The 19,109-nt window shown below is 39.3% G+C and overlaps 1 protein-coding gene across 1 annotated transcript; it reads right to left on the reverse strand.

Moving 5' to 3' along the window:
* Positions 1-837: 837 nt before the first annotated feature.
* On the reverse strand, positions 838-11,230 carry LOC139729735 (L-asparaginase-like). The gene is made up of 7 exons (XM_071640671.1): positions 11,155-11,230; positions 10,494-10,599; positions 8,692-9,028; positions 4,082-4,208; positions 2,951-3,063; positions 1,725-1,910; positions 838-987 (listed from the first exon to the last, which is right to left on the reverse strand). Exons 1-7 carry the CDS (start codon positions 11,228-11,230, stop codon positions 838-840), a joined length of 1,095 nt encoding a protein of 364 aa, XP_071496772.1.
* Positions 11,231-19,109: the final 7,879 nt, after the last annotated feature.

Here is a 19,109-nt window from a genome sequence, read left to right on the forward strand (position 1 = left end):
GGCGCAATGCAGCTGTGCAGTGACAGGCCAGTTATCGTGTTCGCGGAGAGAGTTGATAAACGCAACTATTTTGGAAGCCGTTATGATAAAGGGCTTTGGAAACGGCTTTTGAAAGCCGTTTAAACAGAGGACAGTTGATAAACGCAGCAAAAGTCTCACGCCGCCACTCAGAAATATTTGAAGTATGTGGTAAACTGGAGCTGCGTCACAGATAGGAAGACAATTGATTCATGTGGCATGGCATCATAACTCGTCACTCTCAAAGGAACATATGTCTTTATGATGGTAGTTGATTTCGCCGTCCCTTCTTAGAAAACAAGCGGCACATTAATAGTACAGGGCTTTGTAAAGGGCTTTGGAAAGGGCTTTGGAAAGGGCTATGGAAAGGACTTTGGAAAGGGCTTTGGAAAGGGCTTTGGAAAGGGCTTTCGGAAGCCGTTTAAAAAAGGGGAAAGTTGATAAACGCAGCCTATGTTGGTCGGATGACGAGGAATCTACCAACCATATTACAGGTGGCTAATTCGTTCTGTTCTGATGTATTTTATTTGTTTTTCTTGCTTTTTTGCTCTCTTTTCCTTTACGTTCATTTCCTTTCTTTCATAATTTTTGTTACTAGGTTGTTTGTTTAACAAGACCAACATTTTCATCTAGGGACCTGTCCCCCACATTTCATGTTTATAAAATTGTCTTCTCTTGTATTCTTTGTAATTACGACGCTTGGTCCAGTCTAAAGTTCAATCGATTTTATCATATTATTTTTGTTTTAGATGTGGAACAATGAAATCAGATCAGATCAAATCAAATCAATTTAAAAACTCCTTGAAATATATGATCAAACTACTGAACCGTCATCTCTCCCCGCAGGCTACGTTTGAGGTAAGCCTCGCGTTCTGAGCCTGTGAAGTTTTGGATGACGTAATCAAGTTTGGTGAGCGCCGCCTCTGGTGTGATGTCAGAGAGGGGGATTACCCCTGCCTCTATCAGGACCTTAATAAACCAAGATAAAACATCGAACAAAATTTGATAAGCAAACTCACGGATCAACAGAATTTAGATCGATCCTGATAAACGCGAATTAAACATGTTTAAGAACGTGTACAAAACAATAACAATGCATGGTTTTCTCATCTTACATAAAAAATCAGAGTCACAAAAAAAAAAAATCTAATTAATTTCTCAAATAAAGTCATGCTCTCAACTCTAGGTTTTGTTTACTAGTGTCTCCTTTACTCAGTAGTCATCTAGGTGAGTGGTCTACCGATCTTTAAAGGCATAATTTACCATTTGCAGATGAAACAAAAATCCAGCATTAAAGCGTCAAAATCGTTCTAAAATGTGCGTTAGGGATAGAAACAGCCAATGTAAAAATTTGAACTAGTGTAATCAATATTAAGTATTGTTAAATATTAAAATGTGAACAAAAGTTATAATAAAAATGTTTCCAGACTTAACCGTATGGTTTAATGAGAAAAATAGTGATATTTCCTTATAACATTATTTCAGGCTTTATTGCAAAAAAAATTATATGGTAGGATGTTTTGTGATACAACTGACCTACACATATGCATCAAAAGTGATATCTTGAACATTTTTTTTTTTTTTAATCACTGCTCCGAAAGGAAAACAAGACCTTTAAGATCACTTTTTTTTTTTTTTCTGGCCTGATCTTATTCTAAGGCGGGTGTTAAGCCCCTACAATGTATTTCTGTCAAACCAAGACTTACTTGTCCGGTCTCGTAAGCCGGTGTGACTTGTCCGTTAGGACACTGGGTGCAGTTCACGATCAGTTTGCCGCCCTCAACGGCCTCTTTGATAGCATTCAAGATGTCTTTGCGGTCTGATGGAAAGTTTCCCGCGCCGTACGTCATAAACACAACGCCCTTGATGTCAGTCTGGAGATGTGCCTTCACCTGTTCAATGTTCAATCGTACAAAATTACGTTTTCAATATTGAATAGACATTCATCAAGCAATTGAATTTGATTTTCACTTCCCGGTTGAGCACACTCGCTAAAGGCAAAGATTTTAAACAATAGATTCTCAACGTTTTTCAAACCCGAGGCCCACATTGGCTCCTACAAACTTTATTGAGGCCCAGTAAGATTGAATATGAATATTCATTTCATTTTTGGCGGCCCACCAGCGAGAGCTTCGCAGCCCACTGGTCGAGATTAAGTGGGGCCTTAGAGTATAAAAAAAGAATACACGTCTCAGTGGCGGATCCAGAGGGGGGCTCAAGAGGCGCACGCCCCCCTTTATTTATCGTTAAAAAAAAGAAAAAAAAAAGAAAAAAATGAAATGAAACCCGGAGGTGCCACCAGAAATATTAGTTGCGCCCCCCCCCCCCCCCCTTTACAGAATTCCTGGATCCGCCCCTGCGTTTGCGGAATAACCATCATTATTCGGGGTAAGGGTGGCGTGACACTGTCCCAAAATTGACACAAGACGGCAATACAAATATGGACTTTTCAATTATTTTGTGTGAAGTTGGCCCGGAACTTGGTCAAAGCCAATCAGCAGCCGAAGCAAATACGACGCCTACTGAAAGTTACACGATGGCACCCGAACAACACACGAAGGCTACACGAAGATGTGAATCCGAAGGACAAACGAAGGAAAAAGAGATGTCTACATAAATTTGACGATTTCATCACCGCTCACAAAGTTGCTACAGGAGCCTGAAAAATCCACCATCCATACGATGGCTTAAGTTGCCTTCACGAATGACCCAATGTTTATACGATCAGCGGCTAATTGGAACATTTCCTTTATCCTGTGTTCATCTTTGGTCAATTTCGCGACAGTGACGCCTACATAACGGAATCATATCAGTGATTAGTCTGTTTAATATTGCCTTCTGGCGTGGTAATGAGGGTGATGTTATTATCGACTATTGTCTCAAACGCACTGTTTCGAGGGTGACATTATACCGACTATTTCCCCGAACTCACCGTGTCGAGGGTGATGTTGGGATAGATCCAAAGGAGATCCACTTCGGCTGTCATGTTCGCCTTCACACTGAACTCTTCACCAGGTTTCGGTTGACGGACATTGGTCCAGATCACTAACCATGATGGAATGACCGAAATAAAAGATGTCACATTGGAATCAAACAATGGAGGATGAAGGACGGTGCCAAAGTGATCATACATCAAGTAGCCCTGGTTTACAATGTACTGTCTGATTCGAACTTAGGAAATACTACGTTTTAGTATCATTCTGTCCCATGGAGTACAGATCTATGCTATTGACATTGCTGTTCAAGAATGAAATTCAAAAGAGGTAAAAGTTTAACAAAAAATACATTCATGATTTACGAATGTTGGTACATAATATGAATATACAAATGTTTTTTTTTTTAACATATCCCCTTTCTTTTGGTATTATATAGGTCTAAATATCCTTACTTTCTTTAAGCGCCAACAAAACCCCAATATTTCATCCCGATTACATCAGTACACATGATAATTATGTACACTTTGAATCACGAGCTCAAGTAGATGTTGTTAGTACACTGCAAAAAGTCCGGTGTTAAATAGTGAACACCGAGCTGGTGTTAAATTTTCGGTGCTCATTTATGGTGTTAAATTAACACCTCCGGGTGTCATTTCCAAATTTTAAACTGTTTTTTGAAGAGTTTCTTAGTAACTGCACTTTTTGTTGATTTTTAATTTAAACAAGACGATCAAGAATTTTACATTAAAAATACTAGATTTTTGAAAAAATGTGAAAATAAATTTACCCCAAAGTAACACCAGCTGCACCAGGTGTGGTCTCTTATTGAAGCTGGACGGGTGTTAAACCATTGATATTAACACTAACAGATATCAAATCAACACCATGTGGTGTCATTTTTGAATTAACACCAGTACAGTGTCAAAATAACGATTATACAGTGTCAAATTAACACCACAAAGTGTCAGGTGAACACTTTTCAACACCATCACAGTGCATTTTTAACACCTGTGGGTGTGGTCCTTTATTGAAGTTTGATCGGTGTTAGGCCCTAGATTTAACACCCGTGGTGTTAAATCTAGGTTCCGATGTTTTTACAGTGTAATTATTGATGTTCCTGTAGTCACCTTGAGTGTTGGTGCCCACGAAGGCGAGTGGCGGGAAATTCGGGGATCTGAAGGCATCCAGTCTGCAGCAGGAGAATTTCATACTTCGGTTGCCACGGATCAACTTGCCGTTAAAAAATAGAGTGACCTGAATGATAGAGGGCGTAACGTACATCGTGGTTGATGAGTTTGTTGGAGTGTACTTGAACGGTGACGCGAGGGAGGAAGAATGGTCGTATACCTCCCTTGGTGGGTGTTGGGGTGGGGATATATTGTCATACTTTAATTCATTTCGATCATAAATTATCTTCATGTTGGGGAAAAATCTATGATCATGCATAGGCTGAAATTTTAATGATCACCAAGAGATATGATTTACGAAGAATTTTGTTCGACATAATTTTACTATATGATAATCTTATGTTTTATTCTTATAAAAAAAAAAAAAAAAAAAACTGTAGCGTGGGGATTCACGGGAGGCCCGATTTATTCGCTGTCCATCGGGGAACATTCGTAAACCACGAACAGCACCGGTCAGCTGATATGTGCATCGAAGCATACTCTCATCGGTATTACACGGTCCACTCCAGTTGAAATTCTACGGTGTAGATTTACTTATAGCCAGAGAGCTAGCGACTACTCAATTTACCCCATCAAGCCCAAAAGGTTTGACCCCTCAGAGTTGCTGGGGCCACCCTCCTCATTAACAAAATGCGCGTCAGCCTGGTCCCGGAGGGCGGGTTCCGCCCCCAGGGACCCCCCGAAAAGGGTCCTTGGCGGGTGTAATTTAGGGCCTACCCCATGGAGCCCATGAACCAAACTTGGTCTAAAATAATGTCCTATGAGTGTACATCATTAAAAAAAAAAGAAAAAAAATAATAAAAAAAAAAAGACAAAAAATCTGGTCGGGAAAGGGGTAGCCAGACCGCTAGTTTATAGGCACAAACCCTTGCTGGTTGTTTAGCTGTCTGCGTCAAGACTACACTTTGCCATAGGCCCTGTACTGTAGCGTCTCCCAACAGTCTGAGGGACAGTGTAGTTTGCAGGCACAAACCCTTGTTGGTCGTAATAGGAGTCTGCATGTGCCAAGACTAATACACGTACCACTGCACTGCAGCCTTGAGAAGCTACAACACAGGGCCTATGGGGCAGTGCCGAAGTGGTGCATACAGTAGTCTTGGCGCAGACTCCTCTACGACCAACAAGGGTTTGTGCCTGCAAACTAGGGACAGTGCCAGTTGAGTGCATGTAGTATAGTCTTGGTGCAGACTCTTTTATTCCCAACAAGGGTTTGTACCTGCAAACTACCCGGTATACCCTGGGACCCAGGGTAGTTTGCAGGCAGAAATTGACCAGGCACAATAGAACACAAACACACATACACACACACACACACACACACACACACACACACGCAGGCACATACGCTCACACATTCCTTCATGTAAATACATACCGGTATACAAAAAATGTCATACAGACATGATACCTTGCACATGATAAATGTCAGACCTACTTTAAGAAGTTCATACCTTTTGATTATTTTACATGGATGCTATCAATGGACATTTCAGCAGGGACACTAGAGAGAATTTAAAATTTGTGTGAAATTGTGTCATGTTTTACTGGCCACACAGGCTGCTCATCCTATACAGTGTATCTATTATAATATGTATATGCCACAAATAGTTTTTTTTTTTCAAATAATGCTAAAAAACCCTTCGTTGTCTACTATACAGTATGATGTATGACTTGATGTGTAATTGCCACACTTAATGGCAACTAAATCATAAGCATGAACTAAATTGTAGCTGTATGTGACTCCCTGAAAGTTTATTTTCTTTCTTCTTTTTTTTTTCGGGGGGGGGGGGGGAAGGAGTATACAACTGAGTATCTCATAAATGAGTAGTTGACCAAAATGCTGATATAAAGAGAACACAAAAAACAGTCACTGCACATCCTCTGGGCATGCATGCTATAGTTAAACGGGAAAAAAATGAAGCTAGCGTTTCATTCAGTTGGTAATTTGACGTTTCAACTTTGTGAGTAATGTCCAGGGCTAATGGCAATCATAAACTATGTTTGCAGTATGTGACACCACAAGTTGAGTTTTGTTTGTGTGGGGCTGGGGAACTGAAGATAATGTATCTCCAGAAATAAGCAGAGACTCCAACCCCAATCACCTTCTGATCTGGAGATTCTCCCGCCCGAGACCCCTAGCAACGGCGGGAGACTCCAAGTTGATGTGTGCGAAGCGCGAAGTTCCTAGGGTTCTAGATGTTCTGTGGTGCTATCTAAGGCTTATTTTTTTCAACATACGATATAGCAATAAGTAAGAAATCCTTTCCACCGGAAGACACAGACCCAGGGCGGGAGAAATCAAATCTCAAGCGGGAAAACGGGAGATTTTGCAAAAATGGGCTTTCGGCGGGAGATCTCCCGTCGAAAACGGGAGAGTTGGAGTCACTGAATAAGGAGTTGACAAAATTGCTGATGTAAATAGAACACAAGTTAGATCAAGTTCACACTCTCAGCCTGCATGCTTCAAGTATATTCAAAGGGAGCTAGTCAATGCTTCAACTTGTTGTGTACTGACCAGGGTCAATGGCAGTCTTTGCAGTATGTGACACCACATGTTGAGTTTTGTTTGTGTGGGGCTGCGGAACTGAAGATAGTGTATCTCCAGAAATAAGGTGTTGAAAAAAGTGCTAATGTAAAGAGAACACAAGATCAAGTTCATACTTTCAGCCTGCATGCTGCACGTATATTTAAAGAGAGCTTTCTAGTCAATGCTTCAACTTGTGTACTGACCAGGGTCAATGGCAGTCTTTGCAATATGTGACACCATAATTTGGGTTTCGTTTGTGTGGGGCTGGGAACTTAAGGTAAAGTATCTCCAGAACCCAGAAGTTTACAAAAGTGCTGAAATATTACAGCATTCTGTATGTTTTAAGGAAGTTCAGCAATACATGTACACAGTCTATGTAGAACACCATAATTATGTGTAAAGATGTATTATTGTCCAAAACAATGAGGTGACATGCACTACTGAGTTTGAGAATTGATGGATATCATTTCTGATTTTTTTTTTTTTTTGTAATACGTAAAGGGTGGTTTTTTATCAGCCAAAACCTAAAAGAATTCTCATTTTAAGATTTTCAAAAGAATCATGTATGGATTGAGACTTGGAATTTGCATTTTAAATGCAAAAAAAAAAAAAAAAGAGTCAGAAAAGGAAAAACTCCAAGCTGTATCCGACATTCTGTTATTAACATGAACTTTATCAAAGTTATGTTTAATGCACTGATGATGATATGGTTTACTTCAGTGTGTTATACAAATGGCCTTTAGTGCTTCTGTGGTTGGTCTGAAATTGAAGTGTACTCACAATGAAAGGTTTATTTCAGCATTTTCTGAAAAGCTCCAATTGTGTCTCATAAGGTGAATACATAGTAAAGGACAAGTAGACGATGGGGCCGGTAAAACATGATACACATTCACACAAATTTTAAAATTTCTCTAGTGTCCTTGCTGAAATGTCCATTGATAGCATCCATTTAAACAATCAAATGGTATGAACTTCTTATAGAGCTGACATTTATTGTGTGCACGGTATCCTGGCTGTAGAACCTATGTGACATGTTTTGTATACCGGTATGTATTTACATAAAGGAATATGTGAGCGTACGTGCGTATGTGTGTGTGTGTGTGTGTGTGTGTGTGTGTGTGTGTGTGTGTGTGTGTGTGTGTGTGTGTGTTTTCTATTGTGCCTGGTCAATTTCTGCCTGCAAACTACCCTGGGTTCCAGGGTATACCGGGCAGTTTGCGGGTACAAACCCTTGATGGGAGTAACAGAGTCTGCGCCAAGACTACTACATGCACTCAACTGGCACTGTCCCTCAGACTGTTGGGAGACGCTACAGTACAGGGCCTATGGCAAAGTGTAGTCTTGATGCAGACACCTAAACAACCAGCAAGGGTTTGTGCCTACAAACTAGCGGTCTGGCAACTCCTTCCCCGACCAGATATTTTGTCAGTTTTTATATTTTTATGATGTACACCCATAGGACATTATTTTAGACCAAGTTTGGTTCATGGGCTCCATGGGGTAAATTACACCCTCCAAGGGCCCTTTTCGGGGGGTCCCTGGGGGCCCAACCCGCCCTCCGGGACCAGGCTGACGCACATTTTGTTACTGAGGAGGGTGGCCCCAGCAACTCTGAGGGGTCAAACCTTTTGGGCTTGATGGGGTAAATTGAGTAGTCGCTAGCTCTCTGGCTATTACACAGAGATCAGCGGCAAAGCTGTATACAGTTCGTTACGGGGAATCTCGAATAAATCTGAGCCTTGCCAGCCTTCTCACTCCGTGGTATCCCTTACAGGGTCTTTAATGAAAGGAGGAAATTATACAGAATATCTTTCAAATAAAAGACTAGCACTTTACCGAGTGTGTGATCGGGTTGGGCAATATAAGTTCATACTTTCCTTCATTATCTTGTCTTCAGATTTTGTTTGAAAAACGGTATATGATTAAGTATAGATTGAGATCATTTTTTTTAAGCTGGTGTAATGAAGTGTTGTTAAATGTATTCTGTATCAATGATTATGACCACCTTTCGTCTTCGCCTTACCTCAGCTATCACCAAGCCATCCTCAGGCCGAGAGTAGCTGGCCATGGCAAGGGCGCCCAACATGTTGTTCTCTCCATCGCTGCGGAACTCGGATAGTGGAATCTGCGAGCCAGTGATGACAACAGGCTTGGAGAGGTTGTCGAGCATGAAAGACAGAGCCGACGCCGTGTAGGCCATCGTGTCCGTGCCGTGTAGGATCACGAACCCGTTGAAGACGCTGTAGTATCGTAGGATATCCTCTGCCATGTGCACCCAGTCCGCGGCGGCGATGTTACTCGAGTCCTTGATGCACTCCCACTCCAACATGCTGTAGAGAATGTGGCTGCCATCCTGGTTTCTATGGATACCATCACAACGGTGAAGAGTTTAAGCATTATGACGTAATCTCCACAAGACCCTGACAAGTTTACATTATTGGGGTTATCCCACGAGACGGACATCCACGAGTCATACAGCCCACGAGTTCGACATTAGAAAAAAAATGTCCATGAGTACGTATAGCCCACGAGTCATCTCGACACTAGGCAATTAAGACCCATGGGTCCGACATTATAGGCGAGCAAGGCACACGAGTTCGATACTATAGGCAAAAATGGGCCAACGAGTTCGACATTACATCACCGGGTTTAATGTGTCGGTCTCGTGGGCTTTGTTTGCCTTATAGTGTCGGACTCGTGGACCTTGTCAGTGCCTAGTGGCGGAATCATGGGCCTTCCAATCGTTTGCCTAGTGTCGAGTTCATGGGCTGTATGACTCTTGGTTGTCGAATTCGTAAAGTGCAGCATCCACATTATTGGCATCTTAAAAGGTCAGAAAAATACTGTCGATTAGGCTCTACAGAGGTCATTCGTAAAAGTGCTTCCCCAATAGCTGTTAGTGGTGATAATAATGCCAATGTTTTATAATCATCATTAATTGAATCGTCATTAAGTTATCAGTCATAACGAAATTATTTCCGGCAATGCACATTACATCTTTGATTAGAATGTAATATATGTATTTACCTCACTGTGATTATTGTGTTATCTTGACTCGGAAAGAGTTCAGGGAGAGGTAAGCTAAAGGACAAGTTCACCTTCATAGACATGTGGGTTGAGTGAATGCAGCTATATTCGTAGAACACATCAGTGAGAGTTTGAGCAAAATCGGACAATCCGTTAAAAAGTTATGAATTTTTGAAGTTTCTGCTCAATCACGGCTGGATGAAAAGACTACTATAGCTTGTAATGTCACATTAGTACAACGATATAAAGAAAGAATAAAGAAAATTCAACATATTTCCATTTTTCTCGCATAACAAAAGAACACTCAACTTCTCTCTTTCAGAAGGCAGGGGGAATAATATTACCCTTAACATACGTCAGTAGCAAGTCAAAGAACTGTGCACTTTATTCAAAAAGTAAAGTTTTGTGAAATTCTCTCTTTATTTTCCTTATTACTATAGTTGTACGCATGTGACATCATATACTGTAGTAGTCTTCTCTTCCAGCAGTGACTGCGCAGATACTTAAAATATTCGTAACTTTTGAACGGATTGTCCAACTTTCCTCAATCTTTCACTGATGTGTTCTACTAATATTGCTGCATTCTCTCAATCCTTATGTATATGAAGGTGGACTTGTCCTTTAAGATAGGATGACTAGACACAGCCAAAGTGAAGTTCAATTTATGGAATCCATGGTATGCAGATTAGTATTAGATATCCTCTATTTATTGTCTGACAAGATCGAAAAATATCAGCCCTTTTTGTAATGACATTGACATCCTAATCAGGTATCGGTTGAGGTATTGAGGGTAATTACATGAGATCATAAGTGCTGAGGCCCTCGATACTGTCCGCTGGCTTGCCGTACACTGTGGGCGTTTTGCTAATGAAGTCTGGCAAATAGTGTTTCACTGGCACCAAGACTGCAAACACGGAGGAGAAATATTCATTTAGTCAAGGACATCTGTACGACTGCATCTACACACACACACACACACACACATACACACACACACACACACATGTATGCATGCATACATCTATGTAATTGATATATTGCATTGCAAACGCCATATTCATGTTTCACTGCTAATACCGCCGTGCATGTTAATTTATATCAGATTGCTGTTGGTGTTGGAGTGCATGCTAATCTATGTAATATCGCTGTTTTTGCTTTATCATGATTTTGTTCAAGTTTTATTACAGTTGGTTGCTTTTCGTTATGTTGATTTCCAAATGCCCTGAAGGAGACCCGTCAAGATGTCGAAAGCTGATGGCATTAAAAACATTAAACTAACGCTACGTCCGATGGCTACTTCTTCCAGAGCGGCACAGTTAAAGAGAGAGAGGAGAGAGAGAGAGAGAGAGAGAGAGAGAGAGAGAGAGAGGGAGAGAGAGAGGAGAGGGAGAGAGAGGGGGAGAGAGAAAGAAAGAGATATAATGTACTAAGCAGAGAAGAGTGTTTCCTATTGACTCACCTCCATTCACTTTCTTCATCCCAATCGTTCCCCCAGTGTAGATGACAAGAATCTTAGGAGTTTCTTTGGTTTCCATGGTTACACTGTTCACTGCGGCAGTCATCCCAATATTGCGCCTCGTAAATTTACTGTTTAAAACAAAATATCAATTAAAGATACTATTTGAACGATAAAGGTGGTTAATTTTACGTCGACTATCTCATACTCTGTAACTCTTGCGATCTTTATACACAGATTCAATTAAAATGACAACATTTCATTCATTTAATTTTATTCATTTCATTTCATTTCATTTATTAAGTTCCACACATATCACATTTGTGACATACATCTAAAGATCAATGACTAGTAACAGATAATTTGAAAATTCAGTGTATACAGACTTTAAATAATATTTCATGATACAAAATGGATTTAAATCAGTCTAGAGTATGCCACACTCATATTGGATAATTAAGATTATGTGAGGGGAAACCATAGAAAAGCAGATGCTTAATTGTACGGGTAGGTCCCCAGAAAAAGTCAAACATAATCACTCACACACACATACACACACTGCACGCACGCAAGTGCATCTAGATAAGCATGCGTGCACACATAAACACACAACATAGAGAACAGAAAGAGAAAACACCAACAAGACTGTCATAGGGACAGCATCAAGAGAAAATAATGTGGCTGCTTGTGTGATGGGCTGTGGCAGACTAGTTTGCAGGCACAAACCCTTGTTGGTCGTAAAGGAGTCTGCGCCAAGACTACTACATGCACCACTTTGGCACTGTCCCATAGGCCCTGTGTTGAAGCTTCTTGGGAGAGGCTGCAGTGTAGTGGTGCGTGTATTAGTCTTGGCGCATGCAGACTCCTATACGACCAACAAGGGTTTGTGCCTGCAAACTAGTGGCAGACAGCCACAACACAACCCAAGCAACACACACGTCTGCCAAGCAGACAATAAGGCTGAGAGGTCATAACCTATCCAGCTAGCATCGTGCGACTCTCTTGTCTTCATTGTCACAGATAATATACATACAGTTGTAGTTACATGTATAGTGACATTGTACACAATACATATACATAATTGGTCTAGTCTTTGTATCTACATAGCCTATATAATAACTTTTGAAAAAAAAATCATCAAATATCTATAACAACAGGGAAACTTCCTGTTAGTATAATTCAAGTAGATAGCTCCCTGTAGCTGTTTGATAACGTCCTACAATTTGTCATCAAAATTACTTTAATGGCAGTATAATGCTACTTTGTTACTGGCATTCGAACACTGCACTTTTCGATAGTATTATGATTAATCAATATATATATATATATATATATATATATATATATATATATATAAGAAACCTTAGGGAGACGTTCGTGAAATACATACCTTACAGCGACAATATGGTAAACTCTGAAAAGAGTGATTTTGTCATAGTTTCTATTTTTGCATATTACGTTAAGACATTGGAAATGAAGATCTCTTTTTAATCCGAAATATAAATTGGAACCAAGAAAATTCATTTCAGATATTTATTCTAAAAGTGATAATTTTGTCTCCTTTAGGTTTTCTAACCCAAGAGTCCACCTTAGGGAGACACTTTGAAAAATAAGTATCTTAGGGAGACCTTTTTCCATAATGTGCCAATATCAAATTTCATATTTATGTATCACATATTAGGGAGACAGAGTTTAAGTACACACGTATTCATATACATATTGACAGCAATACGTACATTTTTTTTTCTTCCTTCTTTTTCTTATTATTTTAATAGCATTTCTGTTGCTATGCTGTTGCTATTGTTCACAAGGAAATATTCAATTCTTATGTTGTTTTAATGATTAAGTACTCGTAACTTAAAGTTTCATACCCTTCCCCGTAAGCTTAACCCTTTAAAGCCCATTAAGGGGAGGGGGGCATTGAGCCCGTACCAGATTTTCATTTGCCTTTCCTTTGCCCTCTATCCAATTTCAACCAGATTTAGTGACTTATCCTAACATCTTATTGCAAACATTTCGATATACATTTAGCTCTATTTGATATTGCTGGCTACCATGGCAACCATAAACTGATAACCATGTCAGTCAGATTCATTTTTTTTTTTCTGTTCCACTTTCAATTAACAAAATTACAATGAATGGAATGGGCGTTTCTGGGCTGAAATTTGCTGGAGAAGCAACATGTGAAGTGATTATGGTCCTAAAAATGTTTTTCTTATCATGTCCATTGTTTGTATGTGACAAAAGCATCAAACGTTGATAGCGAAAATAAAAAACCCGCTTTTTACAACGATTGCCCTTCTATAATGTATCATTTTGATTCTTACACTCTAGTTATGCCTGTAATATCATTACATTATCATAATCAATTATTATCTATCTACAAACTCAAAATTCCAATATCATGCAAATGTGAAATGTGATAACTATACACGTACGCCTACCTATCCCAGGTCACAGGTCTCAAAATGTATTTTTTATGTCATATGAATAGCGCTCCATGTGATGATCTTGAGAAATTTCCACCATAGCCAATAATGAGATTCTACTTACTTATCATTTGTGGCAAATATGAGAATGATTGGTCTATAATAAGACATGTATACCGAGATGAAGATATTACACAGGAAAATCATGTTTTTAGCATATTTCTTATGTATTTCTTTATCGTTTCTCGTAAATAGCGCCCTCCATGGGTGACCATGAGAAAATTCAAATGTACGGTCATGCAGCATGTGAGTTGCTCTATCCATGTGCCAAATATGACGGTGATATATTAAATGATTAAAATAAAAAGTTAGCCCCCCCCCCCCCCCCCCCGGGCTTGGGAAGGGTCAAAATAGCTTGGGCTTTTTTTTGTTTTTTGGGGGGGGGGGGGGGGGCCTAAATCCTAATAAATCCTAAAATCTGTCAGATGTTGCCACAGACTATAGGTGACCCTGCATCACAAAACGCACAGAAAGTCGCCAGACATGAAATTTTAGTTAAGAGCATAATCTAAAATAGCAGACTTTAAGTTTTAAAATGATGTATAACTCAAATCAAATGGACTCTCCTAACATATTTTTATCTAAATATTGAAATGAAAACACACACTCAGGAAAAGTGTGAACTGAGAAAAGAGGCTCTGAAGTGCAGTGTCTATTCAAGCACTAACTAAATCTTTACCAAGCCGCGCTGGCTGTGCAATGAATGGGACAAAAAACAGGATGTAAACCACAAAAGTAACAATGATGAAGAGATTATCAGATTAAACTGAAATTGAGCGTGCCTTATCAACATATTTTGTTCATAAATGATGCTAACTTTCAAAGCAGTAGCATCATCCTTTAAAAAGTTATCAGAGTTGAAAGTGAAGAGTACGCACAAGGTTCTTAAGAAATGAAAAAGGGACTCTAAAAACACACCTGATAACACTATTCTACCAAAACATGTTCAAGATAAACTGCTAAAAAACACACTTTTCTACCCGTTTTATGATCCCAAATTTTAGCATAATGTAGAAGAAGACTTGCTCTTTCAGAAAATATGAAAAACTCAAGATCGCTTAAGTTGGCCCATTTCACTTATTTTCAGTCCTCACACAAAATCAGTGTGTACGACTTTTTGTTCGTTTTGTGGTGCACGGTCACATAGTGTCATGGGTGTCAATCGTAAGAAAAAAAAAGCTCGCACATTTGTATTTGTAGTATTTTTTTTGACTATTCTTCCATGATCAGTACGCAAGCTTATACAATTTGCAAAATCTCACGATTCAATGTTTCAGAATTTAAGTAGCATGACAATGACCCTACCACGAGTACAAGGCATGGGCGTAAATACTAGGGGATGGGGGTATGAATCCCTCCCACCCCCCCCCCCCCCCCCGAAATACAGGTAACAGAACTGAACAGTATTCTATCTTGTAGGATGTTGTGTAAATACATATTTTTCTCAAGCGCTGAAGAAAGTAATAATCGACATACACTGTAAGGAATGGCCCAGACGTTAACAACGTCAATAGATATAGACCTACATGTAAACATGCTATGACGCGAGCAACTCGGGACCATCTGCAAAATATGTACGAAAAACAAACAAACAAACAATAACAAAAACTATACCGCCATAATTGAACCCTCTCCATTAATTCCTGAATCATTCCTGAGAAACGATGATGACTCTGCTGACTCAGTCAGGATACATCTATGGGTATACTAAGGGATGATCAGGGGCGTCGAATCTATCTGGGGGGAGGCAAAGGGGCATTTGCCCCGCCCCTATGGGAGTGTTTGGGCAGACAAATCATTTGTCCCCCACGAATTTTCAAGATGAGGACAAATCTCGAACTCTCTTCATGGAAAATTGACCAAATGCCGCCAGAGCTATGCCCCAGATCGTTGAATTGCACTCATAAACCTGCAAAAGCTCCGCTATATACTGGATCCCTTACAATATACTTTGTACACTTTTGAGATTGACGTATATTTCCAAATAATTTATCACAGAGTGTGCAGCAGATCTTTCACTTACAAAAGCTCCCTCATATGCAGAGGGGTCGGTGGGGGGGGGGGGGGGGTTCCCCAATAAAAGTATCGTGGACAAACATATCATTTTGCTCCTCCTCGTAACTCCCGAGATGTGGAAATGTTCTTACCTTTTTTTTAAATAGAAAACTGTTTTTATATTTCACCAAAAGATGGCGGAATTTCAATTCTGAAAATACAAAATCTCCTTCGAGTAAGAGGGGGATAGGCCTAGGCCTACCCCCTCCCATACCCTCCCCGTACACTTCAGATTGACAGATTTTAAAATGTTTCATCTAAAGTGTGCACCAGGTCTGTTACTTCAATTAAAAGAAAATGCAAAAGTTCAGTGGGTGGGAGGAGATATCTAGATGCTTTCAATTTTTGAAGGGTCCCCCCCCCCCCTCAAAAAAAAAAGTATACACTTCTGGGATTGAAATTTTCCCAGATTACCTTATAAATGTGTTTGCGACATATTTTCATCTGAATTCTAAAAATGCAAGGGGGTACCAAACATATAATTTTGATCCCCAATGATTCCCGAAATGAGGAAACTTTTCTTGCGTTTTTGGATAGAAAACTGTCCAAACATCTTATCCAAAGTGTGCAACACATTGCAGAATTTCAATTCTGAAAATGCGAAAAAAAAATATCTCGCGTGGGAGGGGGTACCCCCTCCCCTTTCGGTCCTTTTCTTTTTTTCTTTTTAGATTGCAAGATTCCCAAAAGTTTTATCTTAAGAGTGCACCAGGTCTCTCACTTCAGTTACAAGAGAGAACACGACAGATCCATCGCGGTGGGAGGGGATATCTTCTTTGAATCCACCTTTTCCCCGCTTTGTTTCCCATTAAAAACCTTATAGTACATTCTGGGGATTGACAGCTTTCCAAATTTTCCATCGAAATTTTTTCATTTGTATCTGTATTCTAAGAACGCAAAAGCCCAGTTCGTATGCAGGGACGTAGATTCTGGACGACGGGGGTGGGGGCAAACATGTCATTTTGTCGCCAAATAATTCCCGAAATGAGGAAAATTTTCTTGCGTTTGTCTAAATATCTTTTCCAAAGTATGCACCAGAATGCATGCAATGTAAAATCTCTTGTGCTTACGAGGGGGATCGTACCCCTCCTAACCCCTCCCGCTCTGTGTCCCTTTCCTGAGCCTGTTGCATGTGACCAAAAAAAAAAAAAAAAAAAAAAAAAAAAAAAAAAAAAAAAAAACTCATTCAAAATTGTTTCATCCAGTAAAACAAACTGGTGACAGAACATTGAGAGATATATTTTTGGAATGCATGTGCAGCTTATCATAATCCTTTCCATATTAGTTCCGACTTCCAGTTGTTTTGCTGGTTAGGAAACATTGATGTGTACACTATACGTAAAAGATTACAGCCGAAATAATTTATGAAATTATCGTGATGTCCATTATTATTTCACACTGTATCTTTACAAATGAATAATTTCATTCTTTCAGAATGGTCCGTTATAATGAGGAAGAGATAGGCGTAAAAAGGATCACGAATTCAACCATGTCGTCTACCTTTCCAGAACGCATGTATAAAATGCGAAGGATTTTGGGGAGAAAAATACAAAACGCATTTTCAACCCCTGCTGATGCAGACATGGAATACAGCCTAAATATTTAATGTAATCATCGCGATCCCGCTGGGCGCACACAGCGTAAAATAATTGTGAATAATGCATGTTACTCTGCTTGCACCCATGTTCAGAAAAAAAGTAACAAACGTTTTTAATACAATATGATTTTGTTTGTTAAAATTTTATACTGTGTTTCACAAACGATATTTCTATTCTTTCAGAATGGTTCAAAACAAGAGGAAGAGATAGGTGTCAGTGTAGAAAGGATTACGAGTTCAACCCTGCCGTGCACTTTTCAAGAACGCATGCACAACACACGCGAAGAGATTTTTCGGAAGAAAAACAAAGAACACGTTTTCAACCCCTTCTTTTTTATTCTTTTGGCTACGGTATCAACTCACAAATGATTCCTTCTTATTCTTTCTCAATTATAACGATACATTTACTTGTGTAATGTAATAACGCAAAGTGCAGACATGGAATACAGCCTAAATAATTAATGTAATCATCGCGATCCCGCTGGGCGCACACAGCGTAAAATGATTTGAATAATGCATGTTACTCTGCTTGCACCCATGTTCAGAAAAAAAGTAACAAACGTTTTTAATACAATATGACTTTGCTTATTAAAATTGTATACTGTGTTTCACAAACGATATTTCTATTCTTTCAGAATGGTTCAAAACAAGAGGAAGAGATAGGTGTCAGTGTAGAAAGGATTACGAGTTCAACCCTGCCGTGCACTTTTCAAGAACGCATGCACAACACACGCGAAGAGATTTTTCGGAAGAAAAACAAAGAACACGTTTTCAACCCCTTCTTTTTTATTCTTTTGGCTACGGTATCAACTCACAAATGATTCCTTCTTATTCTTTCTCAATTATAATGATACATTTACTTGTGTAATGTAATAACGCAAAGTGCAGACATGGAATACAGCCTAAATAATTAATGTAATCATCGCGATCCCGCTGGGCGCACACAGCGTAAAATGATTTTGAATAATGCATGTTACTCTGCTTGCACCCATGTTCAGAAAAAAAGTAACAAACGTTTTTAATACAATATGACTTTGCTTATTAAAATTGTATACTGTGTTTCACAAACGATATTTCTATTCTTTCAGAATGGTTCAAAACAAGAGGAAGAGATAGGTGTCAGTGTAGAAAGGATTACGAGTTCAACCCTGACGTGCACTTTTCAAGAACGCATGCACAACACACGCGAAGAGATTTTTCGGAAGAAAAACAAAGAACACGTTTTCAACCCCTTCTTTTTTATTCTTTTGGCTACGGTATCAACTCATAAATGATTCCTTCTTATTCTTTCTCAATTATAATGATACATTTACTTGTGTAATGTAATAACGCAAAGTGCAGACATGGAATACAGCCTAAATAATTAATGTAATCATCGCGATCTCGCTGGGCGCACACAGCGTAAAATGATTTTGAATAATGCATGTTACTCTGCTTGCACCCATGTTCAGAAAAAAAGTAACAAACGTTTTTAATACAATATGACTTTGCTTATTAAAATTGTATACTGTGTTTCACAAACGATATTTCTATTCTTTCAGAATGGTTCAAAACAAGAGGAAGAGATAGGTGTCAGTGTAGAAAGGATTACGAGTTCAACCCTGCCGTGCACTTTTCAAGAACGCATGCACAACACACGCGAAGAGATTTTTCGGAAGAAAAACAAAGAACACGTTTTCAACCCCTTCTTTTTTATTCTTTTGGCTACGGTATCAACTCACAAATGATTCATTCTTATTCTTTCTCAATTATAATGATACATTTACTTGTGTAATGTAATAACGCAAAGTGCAGACATGGAATACAGCCTAAATAAT

The sequence above is a fragment of the Diadema antillarum genome, unplaced genomic scaffold (assembly GCF_040938485.1).
Source record: "Diadema antillarum isolate AM-2024a unplaced genomic scaffold, OU_Dant_1.0 seq00000261_RagTag, whole genome shotgun sequence".
NCBI classification, from domain to species: domain Eukaryota; kingdom Metazoa; phylum Echinodermata; class Echinoidea; order Diadematoida; family Diadematidae; genus Diadema; species Diadema antillarum.